The 18,216-nt window shown below is 36.8% G+C and overlaps 1 protein-coding gene across 3 annotated transcripts in view; it reads left to right on the forward strand.

Moving 5' to 3' along the window:
* ZMYM4 (zinc finger MYM-type containing 4) overlaps positions 1-18,216 on the forward strand; it is a 167,482-nt gene that overhangs the window by 108,435 nt on the left and 40,831 nt on the right. For all 3 annotated transcript variants that reach the window (XM_018041376.1, XM_018041385.1, XM_018041393.1), the window contains 11 exons: positions 1,672-1,822; positions 2,297-2,412; positions 2,857-3,132; positions 3,306-3,456; positions 4,233-4,405; positions 5,117-5,267; positions 5,821-5,961; positions 6,300-6,337; positions 7,381-7,525; positions 11,588-11,706; positions 12,404-12,575. In XM_018041376.1, coding sequence (XP_017896865.1) covers positions 1,672-1,822; positions 2,297-2,412; positions 2,857-3,132; positions 3,306-3,456; positions 4,233-4,405; positions 5,117-5,267; positions 5,821-5,961; positions 6,300-6,337; positions 7,381-7,525; positions 11,588-11,706; positions 12,404-12,575 — 1,633 coding nt within the window. The remainder of the gene's footprint in view (positions 1-1,671; positions 1,823-2,296; positions 2,413-2,856; positions 3,133-3,305; positions 3,457-4,232; positions 4,406-5,116; positions 5,268-5,820; positions 5,962-6,299; positions 6,338-7,380; positions 7,526-11,587; positions 11,707-12,403; positions 12,576-18,216) is intronic.

Here is an 18,216-nt window from a genome sequence, read left to right on the forward strand (position 1 = left end):
TGGGGAAAGTAGTTAAACTCCCTGACTGCGTTTTCTTTTCTGTAAATGAATATGTACTACCAATGTCACTGGGATGTTTTCAGGGTTATGTGAAGTAAGAATGAGAAAACACCTAGTATACAGCCTGAAATGTTGAAGATGGTCATTTCTGCTACTTTTCTTTTCTTCTGTATACTTGTTAAATTTATTTAACAAGCATTAGATGTGGTTCTTGTTTTGAGGTGCTATATGTTCCTTGCGGAGATATGCATATAACTGTGTATAGATGCTATGTAAGTATTAAGGGATTCAGAAGGGCACAGCAGAAGCAAGGTCAGTTCTGCTTGGTAGTTTCAGAGATAACTCTTGACCTAATTCTTACAAATGAAGTTTGTATTTGTAGCCCTGATGGAGGAAGAAAGGAGAAATGGGGTTGGAGATGCTGAAGACATTCCAGAATGCAAGAATGTGCTCACCTGAACATGTGTTTATTTTAATAGCGAGTCTTACATAGGAATCTTAAAATCTTTTAATTGGTGCTAGATATACTGTATAAGTTATCCTGAATGTATGACATGTTAATAGTATCTAGCATTATTTACTACTGATTCACAGAGTGGGAACTTAAGATAACAGATTCTTTCATTGTCTGTATTGGACACTTGGGATAAGTTTCCTCTCACTTTATTGCTGAAAGTGTGCTTTGCTGTTATTATCATTATTTATTTATTTTTTGGCTGTGCCATGTGGCATGTGGGATCTTAGCTCCCTGACCAGGGATCAAACCCATGGCCCCTGCAGTGGAAATGTGGAGTCTTAACCATTGAACTGCCAGAGAATTCCCTGTGCTTTGTTATTGTTAGTGGTAGTCTATTTGAAAATGAATTTTTCTGGTAAGTTTATTGATTTCCTTGGATTCACATGTCATTGCTATATGCAGCACCTTTGGTGCGGAAGTTCTTCCAATGTTTTGAAGAGAGTTAGAGCATGAATTCTCTGTTGTGTAATTTTTAAAATGGTGGGGGGGATTTGTTTGGTTGGAGTTTTGTATGGTATATTCTTATAGCTAATTTACTTTATACATAATGTTGAATAGTTTGTACTTAACCCCTTATGCTTATCTTGAAGTGAAAGAAAGTGTTAGTCACTCAGTGTGTCTGACTCTTTGTGACCCCATGGACCTGTAACCCACCAGGCTCCTCTGTCCATGGGATTCTCCTGGCAAGAATACTGGAGTGGGTTGCCATTTCCTTCTCCAGGGGATCTTCCCAACTCAGGAATCAAACCCAGGTCTCCCACATTCCAGGCAGATTCTTTACAATCTGAAAGGGAAGTCTAAAATAATGATTTTAAAAATGTAGTTGCAATGGATCCCAAAATTAGTTGCTAAAAAGCATTGTTTTTTAATGAAGTTGAGTCAAAAGGAAAAATATCAAGCTTATCGTGATATATATTATCTTATGAAACTTTTCAGTTTTATGTACTGCTTATTTAATACACAAATACAAAACATCAGAAGTGTGTGTTACTGAGTGATTTTCTAAAATTTATTTCTTACTGAGGATTGTAATTATAAAAGTTTGGAAGCCACTAATTTAAAATATTTCAACAGTGTTAAGTATAAACATTTCAAAGAATTATGCTTTCACTTGTAATTTGGTAAAAATGAATGTTATTTTATTCTCTTAATAGAAATCAGCCAAAATTACACCATGTGCACTTTGCAAATCATTGAGATCCTCGGCAGAAATGATTGAAAATACCAATAGCTTGGGAAAGACAGAGCTTTTCTGTTCTGTTAATTGCTTATCTGCTTACAGAGTTAAAATGGTTACTTCTGCAGGTAATATTGGTTTCATAAACTTTATAAATAGTTGAAAAAATTATGATTATTGCTTTGTTTTTATAGTACAGACTTTTGTCCATATTTAATTGGTTTTAATGCAAATTGAAATATTTCAGATCTGTGTTGTAAAATATCACCTATTATCTTGATTGCATACTTGCTTGCCTATTTGTACATCTTCCTTACCAGAAGAATTTAGGGCTTTTTAAATGTACTTATTCACACCTGATTTATTTCAAGATTTGTTATTTTTTAGTTTTAGGGTGTAGACTGTGACAACTTTAAATTATCCGAAATATTTTTAACATTGTTAGTTTTTGTCTACATGTGAGGTAACTAAGTTTAATTTTAGTTCCTGCAACATGACTTGGCCCTTGAATTTTCATGTATTGTATGATACTTATTTACTTTCTCATACATTTGTATACATTTGTATGTATTACTCATTAGCTTTTATTTTGATTTGCTAAGGTGTACAAGTTCAGTGTAACAGTTGTAAAACCTCAGCAATCCCTCAGTATCACCTAGCCATGTCAGATGGAAGTATACGCAACTTCTGCAGCTACAGTTGTGTGGTAGCTTTCCAGGTATGGCTTCAGGACTCTTCCTTTTCTCCAGCCAGTTAGTAGCCTACAATAGTGAAGTAAACTTATTAGGTGTTTGCTAACTGCCTGGATTGCCTACATTTCTGTCTCAGTTTTAGTAAATAAACTAGGGTTCTTTGGTCCACTCTCGATTTGGACGCATGTTATTTAATTGCTTCCTGTGAAATTAAATGATACTATTATTACCTAGATTATCTATTGGGAGGATATTATCTTTAAAGATTATGATTAGTTAAATTATTTTATTTTTTGGATGTAAATAACACTCCCCCCATTCAGTTATAAGCTACTGAAAGGCAGGGATTTTTGCCTGTTCACAAAATATATATTAGGTGCCTAGAACCGTGCTTGATATAGGTAGGTACTCAGTGACCTCTTACTTGAAAAAGTAAGTAGATTGATCTTTTTATTTGTTTCTTCTTTCAGAATTTGTTCAACAAACCAGCAGGAATGAATTCTTCAGTAGTGCCCTTGTCTCAGGGCCAAGTAATTGTAAGCATCCCTACAGGTTCAACAGTGTCAGCAGGAGGGGGTAACACCTCTGCTGTTTCTCCCACTTCCATCAGCAGCTCTGCTGCAGCTGGTCTCCAGCGTCTTGCTGCCCAATCCCAACATGTGGGGTTTGCACGAAGTGTTGTAAAACTCAAGTGTCAGCACTGTAACCGTCTTTTTGCCACAAAACCAGAACTTCTTGACTATAAGGTAAAGTATAGGAACATGATAGAGAGTTTGGGTATAAAATGATCTATTTGTAAACTTACTTCTGGCTTTTCACCTTTCAAAATTACACTATTTGCTTGAAAGTAAGAGAGAGAAAGATTTCCCCAAGATAAAAGCCAAATGTTTAATTAGTACTTAATCTTATTTCTTTGCAGGGTAAAATGTTTCAGTTCTGTGGCAAAAATTGTTCTGATGAATATAAGAAAATAAATAATGTAATGGCAATGTGTGAATATTGTAAAATTGAGAAAATTGTAAAGGAGACTGTGCGATTCTCAGGTGCTGACAAGTCATTCTGTAGTGAAGGTAAAGATAGAAGCTTATCTTCCCTACCAAGCATGTTGGTTGTTTCAAAAGTAGTTGCTAATTTAAGCTGTCACTGTGTAACTTTTATCTATTTCATCATTTGTGTGTAACACCAAAACCTTTTGTTTTGTTTATACTTGTTCACTCTTTTCTGGTATAATCCTTCATATTGTAAAGATGTTAAAATGAAGGAAAAGATCCCCAAAGTATATAGCAAAAGATGATGGTGATGGGAAAAACGTTTAATGTTATTAGATTGATGAGGATCTTTTAGTTCTTATATTTATTTCTGAAGGGAACTTCTTAAATTTTTGTAGCATCCTAAGATGATACTTTTTTTTAAACATCCATTATATTTCTGAATATGCAAATCAGTGTGTCTTCCTTATTTAGATGACTGTAAGTTTAGAATGTTTGGTTTTACTCTAAAACCATGCAGAATTAACCTCCTAGTCTAGTGACTTTCAAACCTCTTGACCACATGCAGAAAACATACATTTTACATTGTGACCCAGTGTATGATCACATTCCCAAAGAAAACAAGTTTTATGAAACAAAACTGACTTTTATTATATATGATGGACTGTAATATTTGCTCTGCTGTCTTATTTTGTATAAAAAGAGAAAATGGTAGCATCAATCCTCTAAATTGATTTCTTGATCTACTAATTGGTGAGAACCCAACTGTGCAAACTTTATCATAGGGCATTTAAATTAAAGATGTAAATACTTATTATTCTCTCTAATGTTAATTTTACCTTCTCTGATTTTTTTAGGTTGCAAATTGCTTTATAAACATGACTTGGCAAAACGCTGGGGAAATCACTGTAAAATGTGCAGTTATTGTTTACAGACATCTCCCAAATTGGTACAGAATAATTTAGGGGGGAAAGTAGAAGAGTTTTGTTGTGAAGAATGCATGTCCAAATATACAGTTTTGCTCTGTCAGGTAAATATGATTCATGTTCCTGGGTTTTTCAAGTTAGGGCACATTTTTCCCTTCTTTTTTTCTTTCAAATAGTATAAAGGGCAATTAATGATTTTCAGTGTTAAGTGTAATGTAGGATTTAAAAAGACTTTAATGTCACTGAAGTTACCTTGCTTTTGTTTTTTAATTTCCTTGTAGAAGACATATGTCTTAAAACATTAAAATATTTAAAATTATAATTATTCACTTATTCTTTAAAATAGTCTTCTGACATGTTTAAGGAAGATGAGACTATTTCCATATCGCTTTTTTAAAATTGCTATTTTTGGCATCTCTATAATGTGACTTTTTAATGTATAAGATTGTTGACAGATAAATAATTTCCAATTTCAGAATCATTAACCTTCATTTAAAAAAAAAGATGAATTATAGTATTAAAGTATTAGGTGTGCAATATAGTGATTAATAATTTGGAAATGTTATACTTCACTTATAAAATATTGACTATATTCCCTGTGTTGTACCATATCTTTATAGCTTATTTTCTGCATAGTAGTTTGTACCTCTTAGTCCCCTACTGTATATTGCCCCTCCCTCCAGGATAGTTAACCTTCCTTTTAGTGATCTAAATTCTAAGCAGATTTCCTCACTCATTACCTGGGACCTTTTATTTCATCAGACCATAGATAATTTGTTTCTTACTTCTTTACTGTCTTCTGTTTCTTTTTTCAGATGGCAAAATGTGATGGTTGTAAGCGACAGGGTAAGCTCAGTGAGTCCTTGAAATGGCGGGGAGAAATGAAACATTTCTGTAACCTGCTTTGTATTTTGATGTTCTGTAATCAGCAAAGTATGTGTGACCCACCTTCACAGAACAATGCAGGTAAATTTAAACTTTAGTCTTAGGTCAATGCCAGGGACTAACTACTGTTCCACAGATTGAGAATTTTAAACAGTTGTAAATAATTTCATGAATTGTAGATTTCATTCTGTTCAAATCACATTAACATTTAGATCCCTTTTTGTTTAACACCTTAGATTAATGCCCTAAATTCTTTCAGTTTTCTCTGAGCATATTTAGTCAAATAAACTCTGTTAGAACTTTATGGGAAAGAATGGCAGTTAACGTTTTATAATTGAAGATACAGATCTTGACTTCTTTAGAAAAGCATTTAAGATTATAACAAAGAACATAGAATCTAAACCACATAGCCTTTTTTATATACCACATGCATAGTTATGCAAGAGAAAGTATATGGAATACTTTTAAGGTTCAGTAATTTAAAAATAGAAAAAAATACAGTTAATCTTAAAATGACTCTTTAATCTATTTTACTGTAACCTAAAAGCATTGTTTAACCATCTTAAGATGTTGGTTTCTATGTATGTTCATATAAATTACATGAGGTTTTCTTATTTTTGTTTATTTTACTCAGCAAGTATTTCCATGGTGCCAGCTGCTTCAGCAGGGCCCCCGTCTCTAAGAAAAGATTCAACTCCAGTTATAGCTAATGTAGTATCATTAGCAAGTGCTCCTGCTGCTCAGCCCACAGTGAATTCTAACAGTGTCTTACAAGGTATGACTTGATTTGACAGCAGTTATTTAGCCTTTTTGAGGTTGACGACAGTGGTCCTCTCCTCTTCCTTTTTTCTATCTATAATAATTTTCATGTGTTTGTCACATTCATATTAGGAACGGTGGTTCTCTATGTGCTACTGTGGCATTAAACAGTGTTTTTGTAACAGTTTCCAAATCTTTTTTTCTTGTATAATACTTTAGATTCTACCCTTCCCCTGTATAAAATAAAATACGTATTTTTATTATAAAACTTTGTGTTTATTTTCTAAGAAATCAGCTTTTAATGCTAGTGTTTAAATAATAAGATCCTAAATTTTATATTTTTATTTATATCAGGTGCAGTTCCAACAGTAACAGCAAAAATCATTGGGGATGTAAGTTTTATTATTTTTACTGTTATTGCCACTGTCTTTTCCATCTTACGTAGAATGAATATGTCTAAGCTGGTTTGCCCTCATTTATTTTTTATTTATTATATAAAATAAATTTCATGAGTTCATTTAATCTTGTTCAGGAACAGGATTTCCTGGTTATTTAACTAGGTCTTTTATGCACTTCAGTTTTTTGGACTGCTTTATGTAGTTACTGAAAATTTTTGTTTTAATTGTATAGAATTACATTTTATAGCACTCATACAAGGATTTGGGGCATTTTGTAATGTAGTCAGATTGTAGATGAAGTATTTGTAGAAAGTAGTTTGTTTCCCATTCAGTGCAGATTATGCCATAAATAAGCATTCTTTTATTTTTTAAAGCTAAATATTTTTGTCTCTTAAAAGGACAAAATCAATGCGAAAAACGTAGGACTAGAACAGTGGCATTTCTAAAGTGTTTCCTAGTCTCTGGGACAATTTTCATATCATCTTTTCTCAAGTTACTTCCAGGATCATGAGTGATGTTATTATTTTTAGTTACCTTGAAACTGGTTCTTCTAAGATTTAACTCAGTCAAGAAAAAACAGTTCTGATTTTAAGCTCAACCATCATTGTTACTGATCAACAATATTTCATAAATGCAGATGGTATTTTTCTTGGTTAACAGAACTGGTAATTAGATACATTCAGAGTCAATATGTAGTTATCAGGGTATTTCTTTGTTGCTGTTAATATTTCAGGAATTTTGTATTTCTTACATATTTAATTGAATATTTATATTCTATGTCTTCAATGTGATTCCAGTATAGCATTTCTTTTGAAATTGTAATGCTTTGAATTATAACATTATAGAGTGAAGTGTTAGTCGCTCAGTTGTGTCTGACTCTGTGCAACCCCGTGGACTAGGGCTCACCAGGCTCTTCTGTCCATAGGATTCTCCAGGCAAGAATACTGGAGTGGGTTGCTATTTCCTTCTCCAATAATATTATACAGTATTTCTCATAATTAGTAAGCTTTTCATTTCTGATGTATTTTTTTTACTAGGCAAGTACACAAACAGATGTCCTGAAACTGCCACCTTCCCAGCCTCCAAGACTTTTGAAAAATAAAGCTTTATTGTGCAAACCCATCACACAGACCAAGGCCACCTCTTGCAAACCACATACACAAAACAAAGAATGCCAGACAGGTATGTTCCTTGTGTTTTCTTTGTTTAATTTTTGCTAAAGGAAAGAAATGTGGTATGTGCTTACATTAATTAAGTGGCTTTTATTTCATACGTGATGTTATTTCATTGTTCATATACATTGCACAATTGAATCCTTACAGTATCCCTGTGGGTTAGGTGTTTTTATTAACTTAATTACTTATGGCAAAGAAAAGGTAGTTGATAATACCATGCCATGAATGCTTCATTTGATTTCCTTATTCATGACAGTGATATATTATGGGAAATATATCCAAATTCCATAGCTTTTGGAATTATATATACAGGGTCTTAGTTAAGAGGAACTATTATTTTCCAGACCACCCTTAGGTTTGGACTTTTCCACACTCTGTTTCAAATAAAGTGAGTTCTTTTGGGAAGAGCTTTAGGGCTTTCTTTTCTTATAAACTGCCTCTTCCCTCTTTGAGCTACTGCTTTTCTGGATTGTGGACACAGTGTGAGCTTCTGATCTTCTTAGCTTCCCTCTGCTAGCATGGAATCTCTGCCCTACAAGTGAACTGGGATGAAGGTATTTCGGACCCCGGCTTTGATAGCCTTGCTATTCCTGTAGTTGTTGATGTTCAGTTCCTCAATCATGTCTGACCCTTTGCAGCCCCATGGACTGCAGCACACCAGGCTTCCCTGTCCTTCACCATCTCCTGGAGTTTGCTCAAACTCATGTCCATTGAGTCGGTGATGACATCCAACTATCTTGTCCTGGGTTGTCCCCTTCTCCTGCCTTTAATCTTTCCCAGCATCAGAGTCTTTTCCAATGAGTCAGTTCTTCACATCAGGTGGCCAAAGTATTGGCGCTTCAGCATCAGTCCTTCCAGTGAATATTCAGGATTGATTTCCTTCAGGATTGACTAGGTGGATCTCTTTGCATTCTGAGGGACTCTCAAGAGTTTTCTCCAACACCGCAGTTCAAAAGCATCAGTTCTTCAGCACTAAGCCTTTTTTTTGGTCCACTTCTCACATCCGTTTGTGACTACTGGAAAAACCATAGCTTTGACTCTGTGGACATTTGTCGGCAAAGTAATGTCACCACATTTGAATATGCTGTCTAGGTTTGTCATAGCTTTTCTCCCAAGGAGCAAGCATCTTTTAATTTTATGGCTGCAGTCACCGTCCACAGTGATTGTGGAGCCCAGGAAAATAAAATCTGTCACTGTTTCCATTGTTTCTGCATCTGTTTGCCATGAAGTGATGGGACCGGATGCCAGGATCTTAGTTTTTTGAATGTTGAGTTTTAATTCCTGTAGTAGGTTTTCTCTTTATGGGTGGTAGTGATACTCATTGGGAAATTAACTTTTCTGTCCTGGAGTTTGAGGGAATAGGAAATAATTGTGGCCTGCCCTTCCTGGTGAGATACAGTAACCTTGAATTGGGAGCTGAAGGAAGAGGAGCCCATTCTTGTTGGTGACATCCATTCCAGAGTGGAGTTTGTGTCACATTGAGCCGGGTGAGGCAGGGATGTGGAGCAGGTGGTAGATCAAATGTCATAGACTCCTACTGTTCTTACTGTATTTAGTAGATTTTCTTAAACATTTCTCCATTTGATGTGTACCCTTTGGACAATTTCGAAAGAATTTAAATGATTATTTTTTAGATTTTCACCAGCTTTGCTTGTTTCCCTAAGGAATGGATTTCTGAAGCTCCTCATGCTGCCATCCGAAAATTGCAGAATTTTTAAAATAGAAAGGAATTTTAGATTCTTAGATTTGGAAGGTTATCCTCTAGGCCAGTACTTCTCAAACATGAATACGCATGTGAATTACTTGAGAATGTTGCTATGTAGATTATGATTGAGTGGAGCTGAGGTTCCGCATCTTTTAAGTTCCTGAGTAATGTCAGTGCTGCTGGTTCATGAACCATGTTGTATAGCAAGGCTATAGATAAGATAGTCCTGTATTTTTATTGTGTGGCTTTTAAAAAACTTATTTTTAATATTTTTTTGCAGTAGGTCCTTGTTGGATATTTATTTTAAATATAGCAGTGTGTACACATCAATCCCAAAATAGTGACCTAGTTTAGCAGCATGTAGCTTGGTTACTGCGTGATAAATAGAAGGGGAAAAGGTGGAAGTAGTGACAGATCTTCCTTTTCTTGGGCTCCAAAATCACTGCGGATGGTGACTGCAGCCATGAAATCAGAAGATGATTGCTTCTTGGCAGGAAAGAGATGATAAGCCTAGACAGTGTGGTGAAAAGCAGAGACATTACTCTGCCAACAAAGGTCCATATAATCAATGCTCTGGTATTCCCCGTGGTCACATATGGTTGTGAGAGCTGGACCATAAAGAAGGCAGAACACCAAAGAGTTGTTGCCTTCGAACTATGGTGCAGGAGAAGACTCCTGAAAGTCCCTTGGAGAGCAAGGAGATCAAACCAGTCAATCTTAAAGGAGATCAACCCTGAATATTCACTGGAAGGAGTGATGCTAAAGCTGAAGCTTCAGTATTTTGGTCATCTAATGCGAACAGACGACTCATTGGAAAAGTCCCCAGTGCTGGGAAAGATCGAGGGCAGAAGGAGAAGAGGGCATCAGAGGATGAGATGGAAGGAGAGGAGGGCATCAGAGGATGAGTTGGCTGGACGGCATCCCCAATGCAGTTGGCATGAACTTGGGCAAACTCCAGGAGATGGTGAGGGACAAGGAGGCTTGGTGTGCTACAATCCATGGGGTTGCAAAGAGTTGGACGCAACTGGGTGACTGAACAACAGCAGCATGGTTATCAGACATCTCTAATCAACGTTTTTTTTATGTCCACTGTACCATGGTAAAATTGATCCCATATTATTCCCCACTTCTAACCCTAGCCAAATTGTCAACTTTTCAGTTCCCCTTTTCTCTTATAGTAATGATTTTACAGCTATCTAGCATGTTTCCGGCCTACAGAAAAGACTGTAGATGGTTGTTAAATAATTGAATGACTCCTACCTCCATCCTTCCCATTTTTTCCTTACTCATGTATAAGTTAGTTTCCAAGTTCTGTTTAATTTTTTAATATCTTAGACCTTCTGCTGTGAATGAAGTGAAAGTGAAAGTGAAGTTGCTTAGTTGTGTCCGACTCTTTGCAACCCCATGGACTGTAGCATATCAGGCTTCTCCGTCCATGGGGTTTTCCAGGCAACAGTACTGGAGTGGGTTGCCATTTCCTTCTCCAGGGGGTCTTCCCGACCCAGGGATTGAACCCAGGTCTCCCACATTGTAGCCAGACGCTTTACCCTCTGAGCCACCAGGGAAGCCTGCTGTGAATACTTAAGTCTTTTTCTACAGCTGTCATAACAACCCTAGTTCAGGCCCTTATTGTCTTAGCTCTATTTATTGTAATTGCTTTGTATACTTTATATTCCATGCAAAGATGGCAGCAAAATTAATCTTTTGAAATGCAACTTTTATACCATTACTTTGTGCTAAACAATTTGTAGTACTTCCCACTGTTTACTAGAAATGATTTTAAATGTATTAAAGCCTTATAAAAAGGGCCCGTCTATATATTCTGTCTCCTCTTTAACATTCACTACTATTCATGTTAAGTTTTCTATACCTCCCTTCTAAGATCACTGTTCCATTTATTCATCGAGATTATAGCCACCATTCGTCTTATTCTTGTGTCATTGATAATTATTGTGTTGCCCACTTTTTGTTAGTGCTTTTATAGTCAAGTCTTTCTTCACAATTTCTCCTTTCTGTGAACTCCTAGTAGCATGGGTCTGTGGGTACATGCTCAGTCACTTCAGTCGTGTCTGACTCTTTGCACCCTATGGACTGTAGCCCGCCAGGCTCCTCTGTCCATGGGATTCTCCGGGCAAGAATACTGGAGTGGGTTGCCATGCCCTCCTCCTGGGGATCTTCCGTACCCAGAGATCGAACCTGCCTCCTGCATTGCAGGCAGAGTCTTTACCCGCTGAGTCACCTGGGAAGCACCCTAGTATCATAGATACTTCTTTTGAAGTACAAAAAAATTTTTTTTATTAAACTGTTGTTTCTAACCCTCTTTGTTTTTGTGTGGGATTTTGCTTTTGTTTTTGTTTTTATTAGAAGACACTCCAGCTCAGCCCCAAATGATTGTGGTGCCAGTTCCAGTACCGGTGTTCGTACCTATGCCTCTTCATCTGTATACTCAGTATGCGCCAGTCCCATTTGGAATTCCAGTTCCAGTGAGTAACCATTTAGAGGTTAGGGCTAATTTAGCACACAGTTTTCTCAATTGAGATTCGGCAGCTCCATAGAAACTTTTCACCTGTTGGTAAAATACACCTGTCTCATGTTGGCTATCATCATATTACTTTAATTACTTGAACATGGAGTATATAAAGGACAGCTTCTGATTGTACCCTGCCTTCTCAGATAAGATTATGATGTTTTTAAAAATATTTTAAACACAATAAGACCACTAACATAGAAAAAGATTGGAAATGGTGTGTGTTAGAATCTTAGATTCTAGCATGGCTGAAAAGAGGAGTACTGTGATTTCCAGGATTCTGACTTTTTATGAAAGAAAAATGTATTCATTTTTTATCAGAAAATACATGTTTTCTTGGTACTGAATTCATATAAGAAACACTTGTGTGAAAATATTAAACAGGAAATATAATCAAAAATAAAAATGAATTGCTTAATTATTCTTTTAAAGGATTCAGAGATACTTTTTTTGAGTGTCTGAAAAGCACTTACTGAATTTTTATTTAAGAGACTGTAGTCTTATAAAAAAAATTAGCAAGCCTGTTTTAATTGTTGGCCATAAAATATCTTGGATTTGTTTATCATTTTTGTATTTAAATGATCTCACAAATAATAGTTTTGATGATAGACTTATTTCCCAAGAAACTCTTCAGTCTGTCCTTGGTCTTTCAGATGCCTGTCCCTGTGCTTATTCCATCCGTAATGGGTAACGAAGATAAAGTCACCGAGAGTATTGAGGACATTAAGGAAAAGCTTCCCTCACATCCTTTTGAAGCTGATCTCCTTGAAATGGCAGAAATGATTGCAGAAGATGAAGAGAAGGAGAAGACTCTATCTCAGGGAGGTTGGTATGATTTTAAAGGAAAAAAAAGAAAAGCACATCTGCAGATTTTCTGGTCAGTGAAAGTGAAAGAGTAATTTTAAGTGTTAGCCAGTCAGGAAGTTTCTAAAAGCTTTTGCTGTTGTTCAGCCACTAAGTCTAAAAGCTTGTGTTTAAATACCAAGCCTGTGGGCTTGTTAAACTTGTTAACTCTGAAACTCTATGCAGTTTAGGAAAAAAATTAAGTTTTGATATAATTTCTGGTTCTTAATGTTTCCAGAAAAGTAATATACAAATCCCTGTTTCCTGATCATATTCTGGTTTTATACTTGTTGTCAAAGCCTGTGTGCTCAGTTGTGCAGTCGTGTCTGACTCTTTGCAACCCCATGGACTATATAGCCCACCAGGCTCCTCTGTCCGTGGGATTTCCCATGCAAGAATACTAGAGTGGGTTGCCGTTTGCATTTCCTTCTCCAGGGGATCTTCCCAACCCAGGGACTGAACCCGGGTCTCTTGCATTGAAGGCAGTCTCCTACATTGCAGGCAGATTCTTTGGTGACTGAGCCACCAGGGCAGTCCCTGGTCCACAGATAAAAATTCCTGTTGTGTAATAGTCAGCTTGTTGGTAGAAGGTAAATAGAATATTAGGATGGAAAACCGTTTAGTTCAAAATAGCCTATAGATAAATCCCATTTTATGAGTGTATAATAATGATAATAACCGTAGTTAAGATTTATGTCCTTGCTGTACCTTAGGCATTGTCCTAAATGCACTTGTATACATCACCTCATTTAATCTTCACAACTACTCCATGAGGAAGGTATTGTTTACTTTAGATTCTTCTTCTGGAAAATAGGCTAGCCATGGTTATACAGTCAGGAAATAATGAAACCAGAAGTTGAATCCAGGTCCGTCTCACTCCAAAGAAAGGATTTTGACTAGAACTCTCTAGTATGCCAGAATGGTTTCCAGCCTTAATTAGCACCTTCTTGATTTATGGGATTTATGGATGAAAGAAGAGATACAATCATAAGAAGAAAAGATAGAGGAAACAGTGTTTAAGGTAGTTGAAATGTACAGGTGAATATTTGTAAAAGCAAAAAAAGCAGAGACATTACTTTGCCAACAAAGGTCCGTCTTGTCAAGGCTATGGTTTTTCTAGTAGTCATGTAGGGATGTGAGAGTTGGACTGTAAAGAAAGCTGAGCGCCGAAGAACTGATGGTTTTGAACTGTGGTGTTGGAGAAGACTCTTGAGAGTCCCTTGGACTGCAAGGAGATCCAACCAGTCCATTCTAAAGGAGATCAGTCCTGAGTGTTCATTGGAAAGACTGATGCTGGAGGCGGAAACTCCAATACTTTGGCCGTCTGACTCATTTGAAAAGACCCTGATGCTGGGAAAAATTGGAGGTGGGAGGAGAAGGGGACAGAGGATGAGATGGTTGCATGGTATCCCCAACTCAATGGAGATGAGTTTGAGTAAACTCTGGGAGTTGGTGATGGACAGGGAGGCCTGGCGTGCTCTGGTCCATGGAGTCGCGAAGAGTCAGATTTGACTGAGTGAATGAACTGAACTTTCACATATCATTGACGAGCCAACAAATTACTCTTTTCTGACAACTTTTTTCCCGTGATGGCTTTTAGAAAGCTAGCCAGTGGGTTCTGATTTTGTATAGTACATTCTAGAGATTTTCTCAACAGTTTAGCATTTGAAAAAACTACTGTCAACTTTTCGGTTGTGTTGCCAGTATATATTTTAAAATATATGAGATGGAGAAAAAGCTTTTTGTCATTATTCCAAAATTTCTTGTCTCATTTTGCTCTTTGGTGTATAATCTGATAGTTGTGACCCATTTATATATGGGTGTTAATGTCTTAGAATATTGCTCCTGTACTTGATCTTCTAATATCTGATACTTATTTTGGAAGTTAAGGCAATTTCTAATGATAAACCTCATTTTAACTTGGCTTCTCCATTCACATTAATAGTCGGCATTTATCAGATATTTCCTCTGTACAAATATTGTGAGTTTGCCTTAACTTGCAATAGAGTCAAACAGAAAAACTTTAAAACTAAGCCTTAAGCCAGTTTTAATCATCATAGCGTAAATAAAATCAAATGGTCTAGAAATATAACAGGGGGAAATATTAATTCCAACTAAAAGCATCTGGCTCATTTATCTTTGATTTCAGGGAAGAGAGACAGTTTTCCTTAGTTTTTAAAATAATCTGACTTTTTAATACTCTGAATCTTAAAACTTTTTATATTTATTTTTAATATATGTATTTTATTAACATTTATATGACTTACAGTGTTTCAGGTACATAGCAAGGTGATTCAGTTATACATATACAGATGTAATATTTTTGAAATTATTATCCATTATAGGTTATTACAAGATGTTGATTATAGTTTACTATTCTATACAGTGAAACTTTTCTTGTTGCATATCTATATTTTTAGTTACAAATCTAGCATTCTATTTATTCATTCTAAGTCAAACAAGTGGAATTAAAATGTCATAAATTTTTTAGTTAGGTGAAAATTCCTAAGATTTCTAAAATATATATATTGTACATATTATTTATATAAAAGTATACAAAAGCTTTTCTACTACACTTGAGAAAGAACGTCCAAAAAACAACCCAGAAGAGGTGGAGAAATTGGAAAACATAAACTAAATGAAATGGGAGCACTGAATATGAAATACAAAAGGTGAAACAAACTAGATAAAGGTAAAAGAGACATCACTGTGCCAACAGAGGTCCATATAGTCAGAGCTGTGGTTTTTCTAGTAGTCATGTGTAGATGTGAGAGCTGGACAATAAAAAAGGCTGAGCACTGAAGAATTGATGCCTTTGTACTGTGGTCCTGGTAAAGACCTTTGAGACTCCATTGGACTGCATGGAGATCAAACCAATCAATCCTAAAATAAACAACTCTGAATATTCATTGGAAGGACTTGATGCTGAAGTGCCAGTGCTATGGCCACCTGATGTGAAGAGGTGACTCACTGGAAAAGACCCTGATCCTGGGAAAGATTGAAGGCAGGGGAAGGGGGCAACAGAGGATGAGATGGTTGGATGGCATCATTGACTCGATGGATGTGAGTTTGATCAAGCGCCAGGAGATGGTGAAGGCCAGGGAAGCATGGCATGCTGTAGTTCATGGGGTCACAAAAAGTTGGACACGACTGAGGAACTGAACATCAACAACAAAAGTTACAGTCCAGTTCTTTTTAAACATGGCTACTCATTAGAAATATATCTGGAGGTCTGGAGGGAAAAAAGCAATACCTGTACATTTGTATTTTTCAAAAAATTCCAAGATAGTGGACTTCCTTGGTGGTCCAGTGGCCAAGACTCTGTGCTTCTGATGCAGGGGGCCTGGGTTCAATCCATGGTCAGGGAATTAGATCCCACATGCCACAAGTCAAGAGTTCCCATGCCACAACTAAAGATCTTCTTGATGCAAGAGAAGATTGAAGATCTACATGCTGCAGTTAAAACCTGCTGCAGCCAATAAATAAATATTTAAAAAATCCAAAGTGAATCTGATAAGCATCTGGATTTTCAAAAGTGTTTACAGGTTTTTCTATTAAATGGTAGTTACGATGATACAGAGTTCTGTTATTTTTCTGTTGACCAATCATGATACAGTGGTATTGAGTGAGTAATAGTTACATAATCACAATAGTGAAAGATGTTTATCAGTTTTCACGATCAATATCCAGACAAAAAATAGAACATAATTACAATTGCAAACCATAATGGGAACATGATTGAACTAACAGTATAAAATAATTACATGCAGTTTGGGGCGTTTAGCAGAGTGATGTAGTAAGTGGAAATGCAAACACACACATATTTTCATCCAGCCAGCCAGTCTCTTTTTTGAATAGTGCATTTGATCCTGTTACCATTTTCTTTATTTTGGGTTTATTTTCTGTAGATGTTTGCCTTCTCTTGTGTTCCTGTCTGGAGAAGTTCCTTTAGCATTTGTTGTAAAGCTGGTTTGATGGTGCTGAATTCTCTTTAACTTTTGCTTGTCTGGAAAGCTTTTGATTTCTCCACCAGATCTGAAAGGAAAGTCTTACTGGATAGAGTTTCCTTGGTTGTAGGTTCTTCCCTTTTATCACTATAAATATACCATGCCATTCCCTTCTGGCTTGTAGAGTTTTTGTTTCGAAATCAGCTGATAGCCTGATGGGAGTTCCCTTGTTTGTTATTTGTTGTTTTTCCCTTGTTGTTTTTTATGTTAATCTTTGTCTTTAATTCTTGTCAGTTTGAGTACTGTGTATCTCGATGTATTCCTCCTTGGCTTTATCCTGTCTCGAACTCTCTGTGCTTCTTGAACTTGGATGACTATTTCTTTACCCTGTTAAGGAAGTTTTCATCTATTATTTCTTAATATTTTCTCAGATCCTGTCCCTGTCTCTTCTCCTTCTGGTACCCCTCTAAAGCAAATGTTGGTGTGTTTAATGTTGTCACAGAGATCTCTTTGGCTGTCCTCATTTCTTTTCATTCTTTTTTCTATATTCTCTTCTACAGCAGTGATTTCCACCATTCTGTCCTCTAGGTCATTATCTGTTCTTCTGCCTCTGCTATTGATTCCTTCTAGCGTATTATTCATCTGTTTGTTTGTTCTTTAGTTCTTCTAGGTCTTTGGTAAACACTTCTTGCATCTTCTCCATTGTTTTCTGAATATCCTGGATTATCTTCACTGTCATTATTCTGAATTCTTTTTCTGGAAGGTTGCCTAGCTCCATTTCACTTAGTTGTTTTTCTCGGGTTTTATCTTGTCCCTTTATCTGGGACATAGCTTTCTGCTTTTTCATCTTGTTTAACTTTCTATAATGTGGTTTTTGTTTTAGCTGCTGTAGGGCTATAGTTCTTGCTTCTTCTGTCTGCCCTCTGATGGAGGAGGCTAAGAGGCTTGTGTAAACTTCTTGATGTAAGGGATTGGTGGTGGGAAAAACTGGGTTTTGCTCTGGTGGGCAGGGCCTCGGTCAGTAAAGCTTTAATCCGATTATCTGCTGATGGGTGGGGTTGTGCTTCCTCTTTGGTAGTTGTTTGGCCTGGGAAGAATTGATGCTTTTGAACTGTGGTGTTGGAGAAGACTCTTGAGAGTCCCTTGGACTGCAAGGAGATCCAACCAGTCCATTCTGAAGGTTATCAGCCCTGGGATTTCTTTGGAAGGAATGATGCTAAAGCTGAAACTCCAGTACTTTGGCCACCTCATGCGAAGAGTTGACTCATTGGAAAAGACTTTGATGCTGGGAGGGATTGGGAGCAGGAGGAGAAGGGACGACTGAGGATGAGATGGCTGGATGGCATCACTGACTCGATGGACGCGAATCTGAATGACCTCCGAGAGTTGGTGATGGATAGGGAGGCCTGGCGTGCTGCAATTCATGGGGTCGCAAAGAGTCGGACATGACTGAGCGACTGAACTGAACTAACTGATGCAACCCTGGGGTCCACAGGCCCGATGGTAAGGTTAATGGTGGCCTCTAAAGGGGCTTATGCCGAAGGAGACCTTCCTGGACTGCTGCAGCCAGTGCCCTGTACCTTTGGGGAGCCCCTGCTGACCCATCCCTCCACAGGAGACCCTCCAACACTAGCAGGTAGTTTTTGGTTCAGGCTCCTGTGAGGTCACTGCTCCTT

This window comes from Capra hircus, chromosome 3 (genome assembly GCF_001704415.2).
Source record: "Capra hircus breed San Clemente chromosome 3, ASM170441v1, whole genome shotgun sequence".
NCBI lineage: Eukaryota > Metazoa > Chordata > Mammalia > Artiodactyla > Bovidae > Capra > Capra hircus.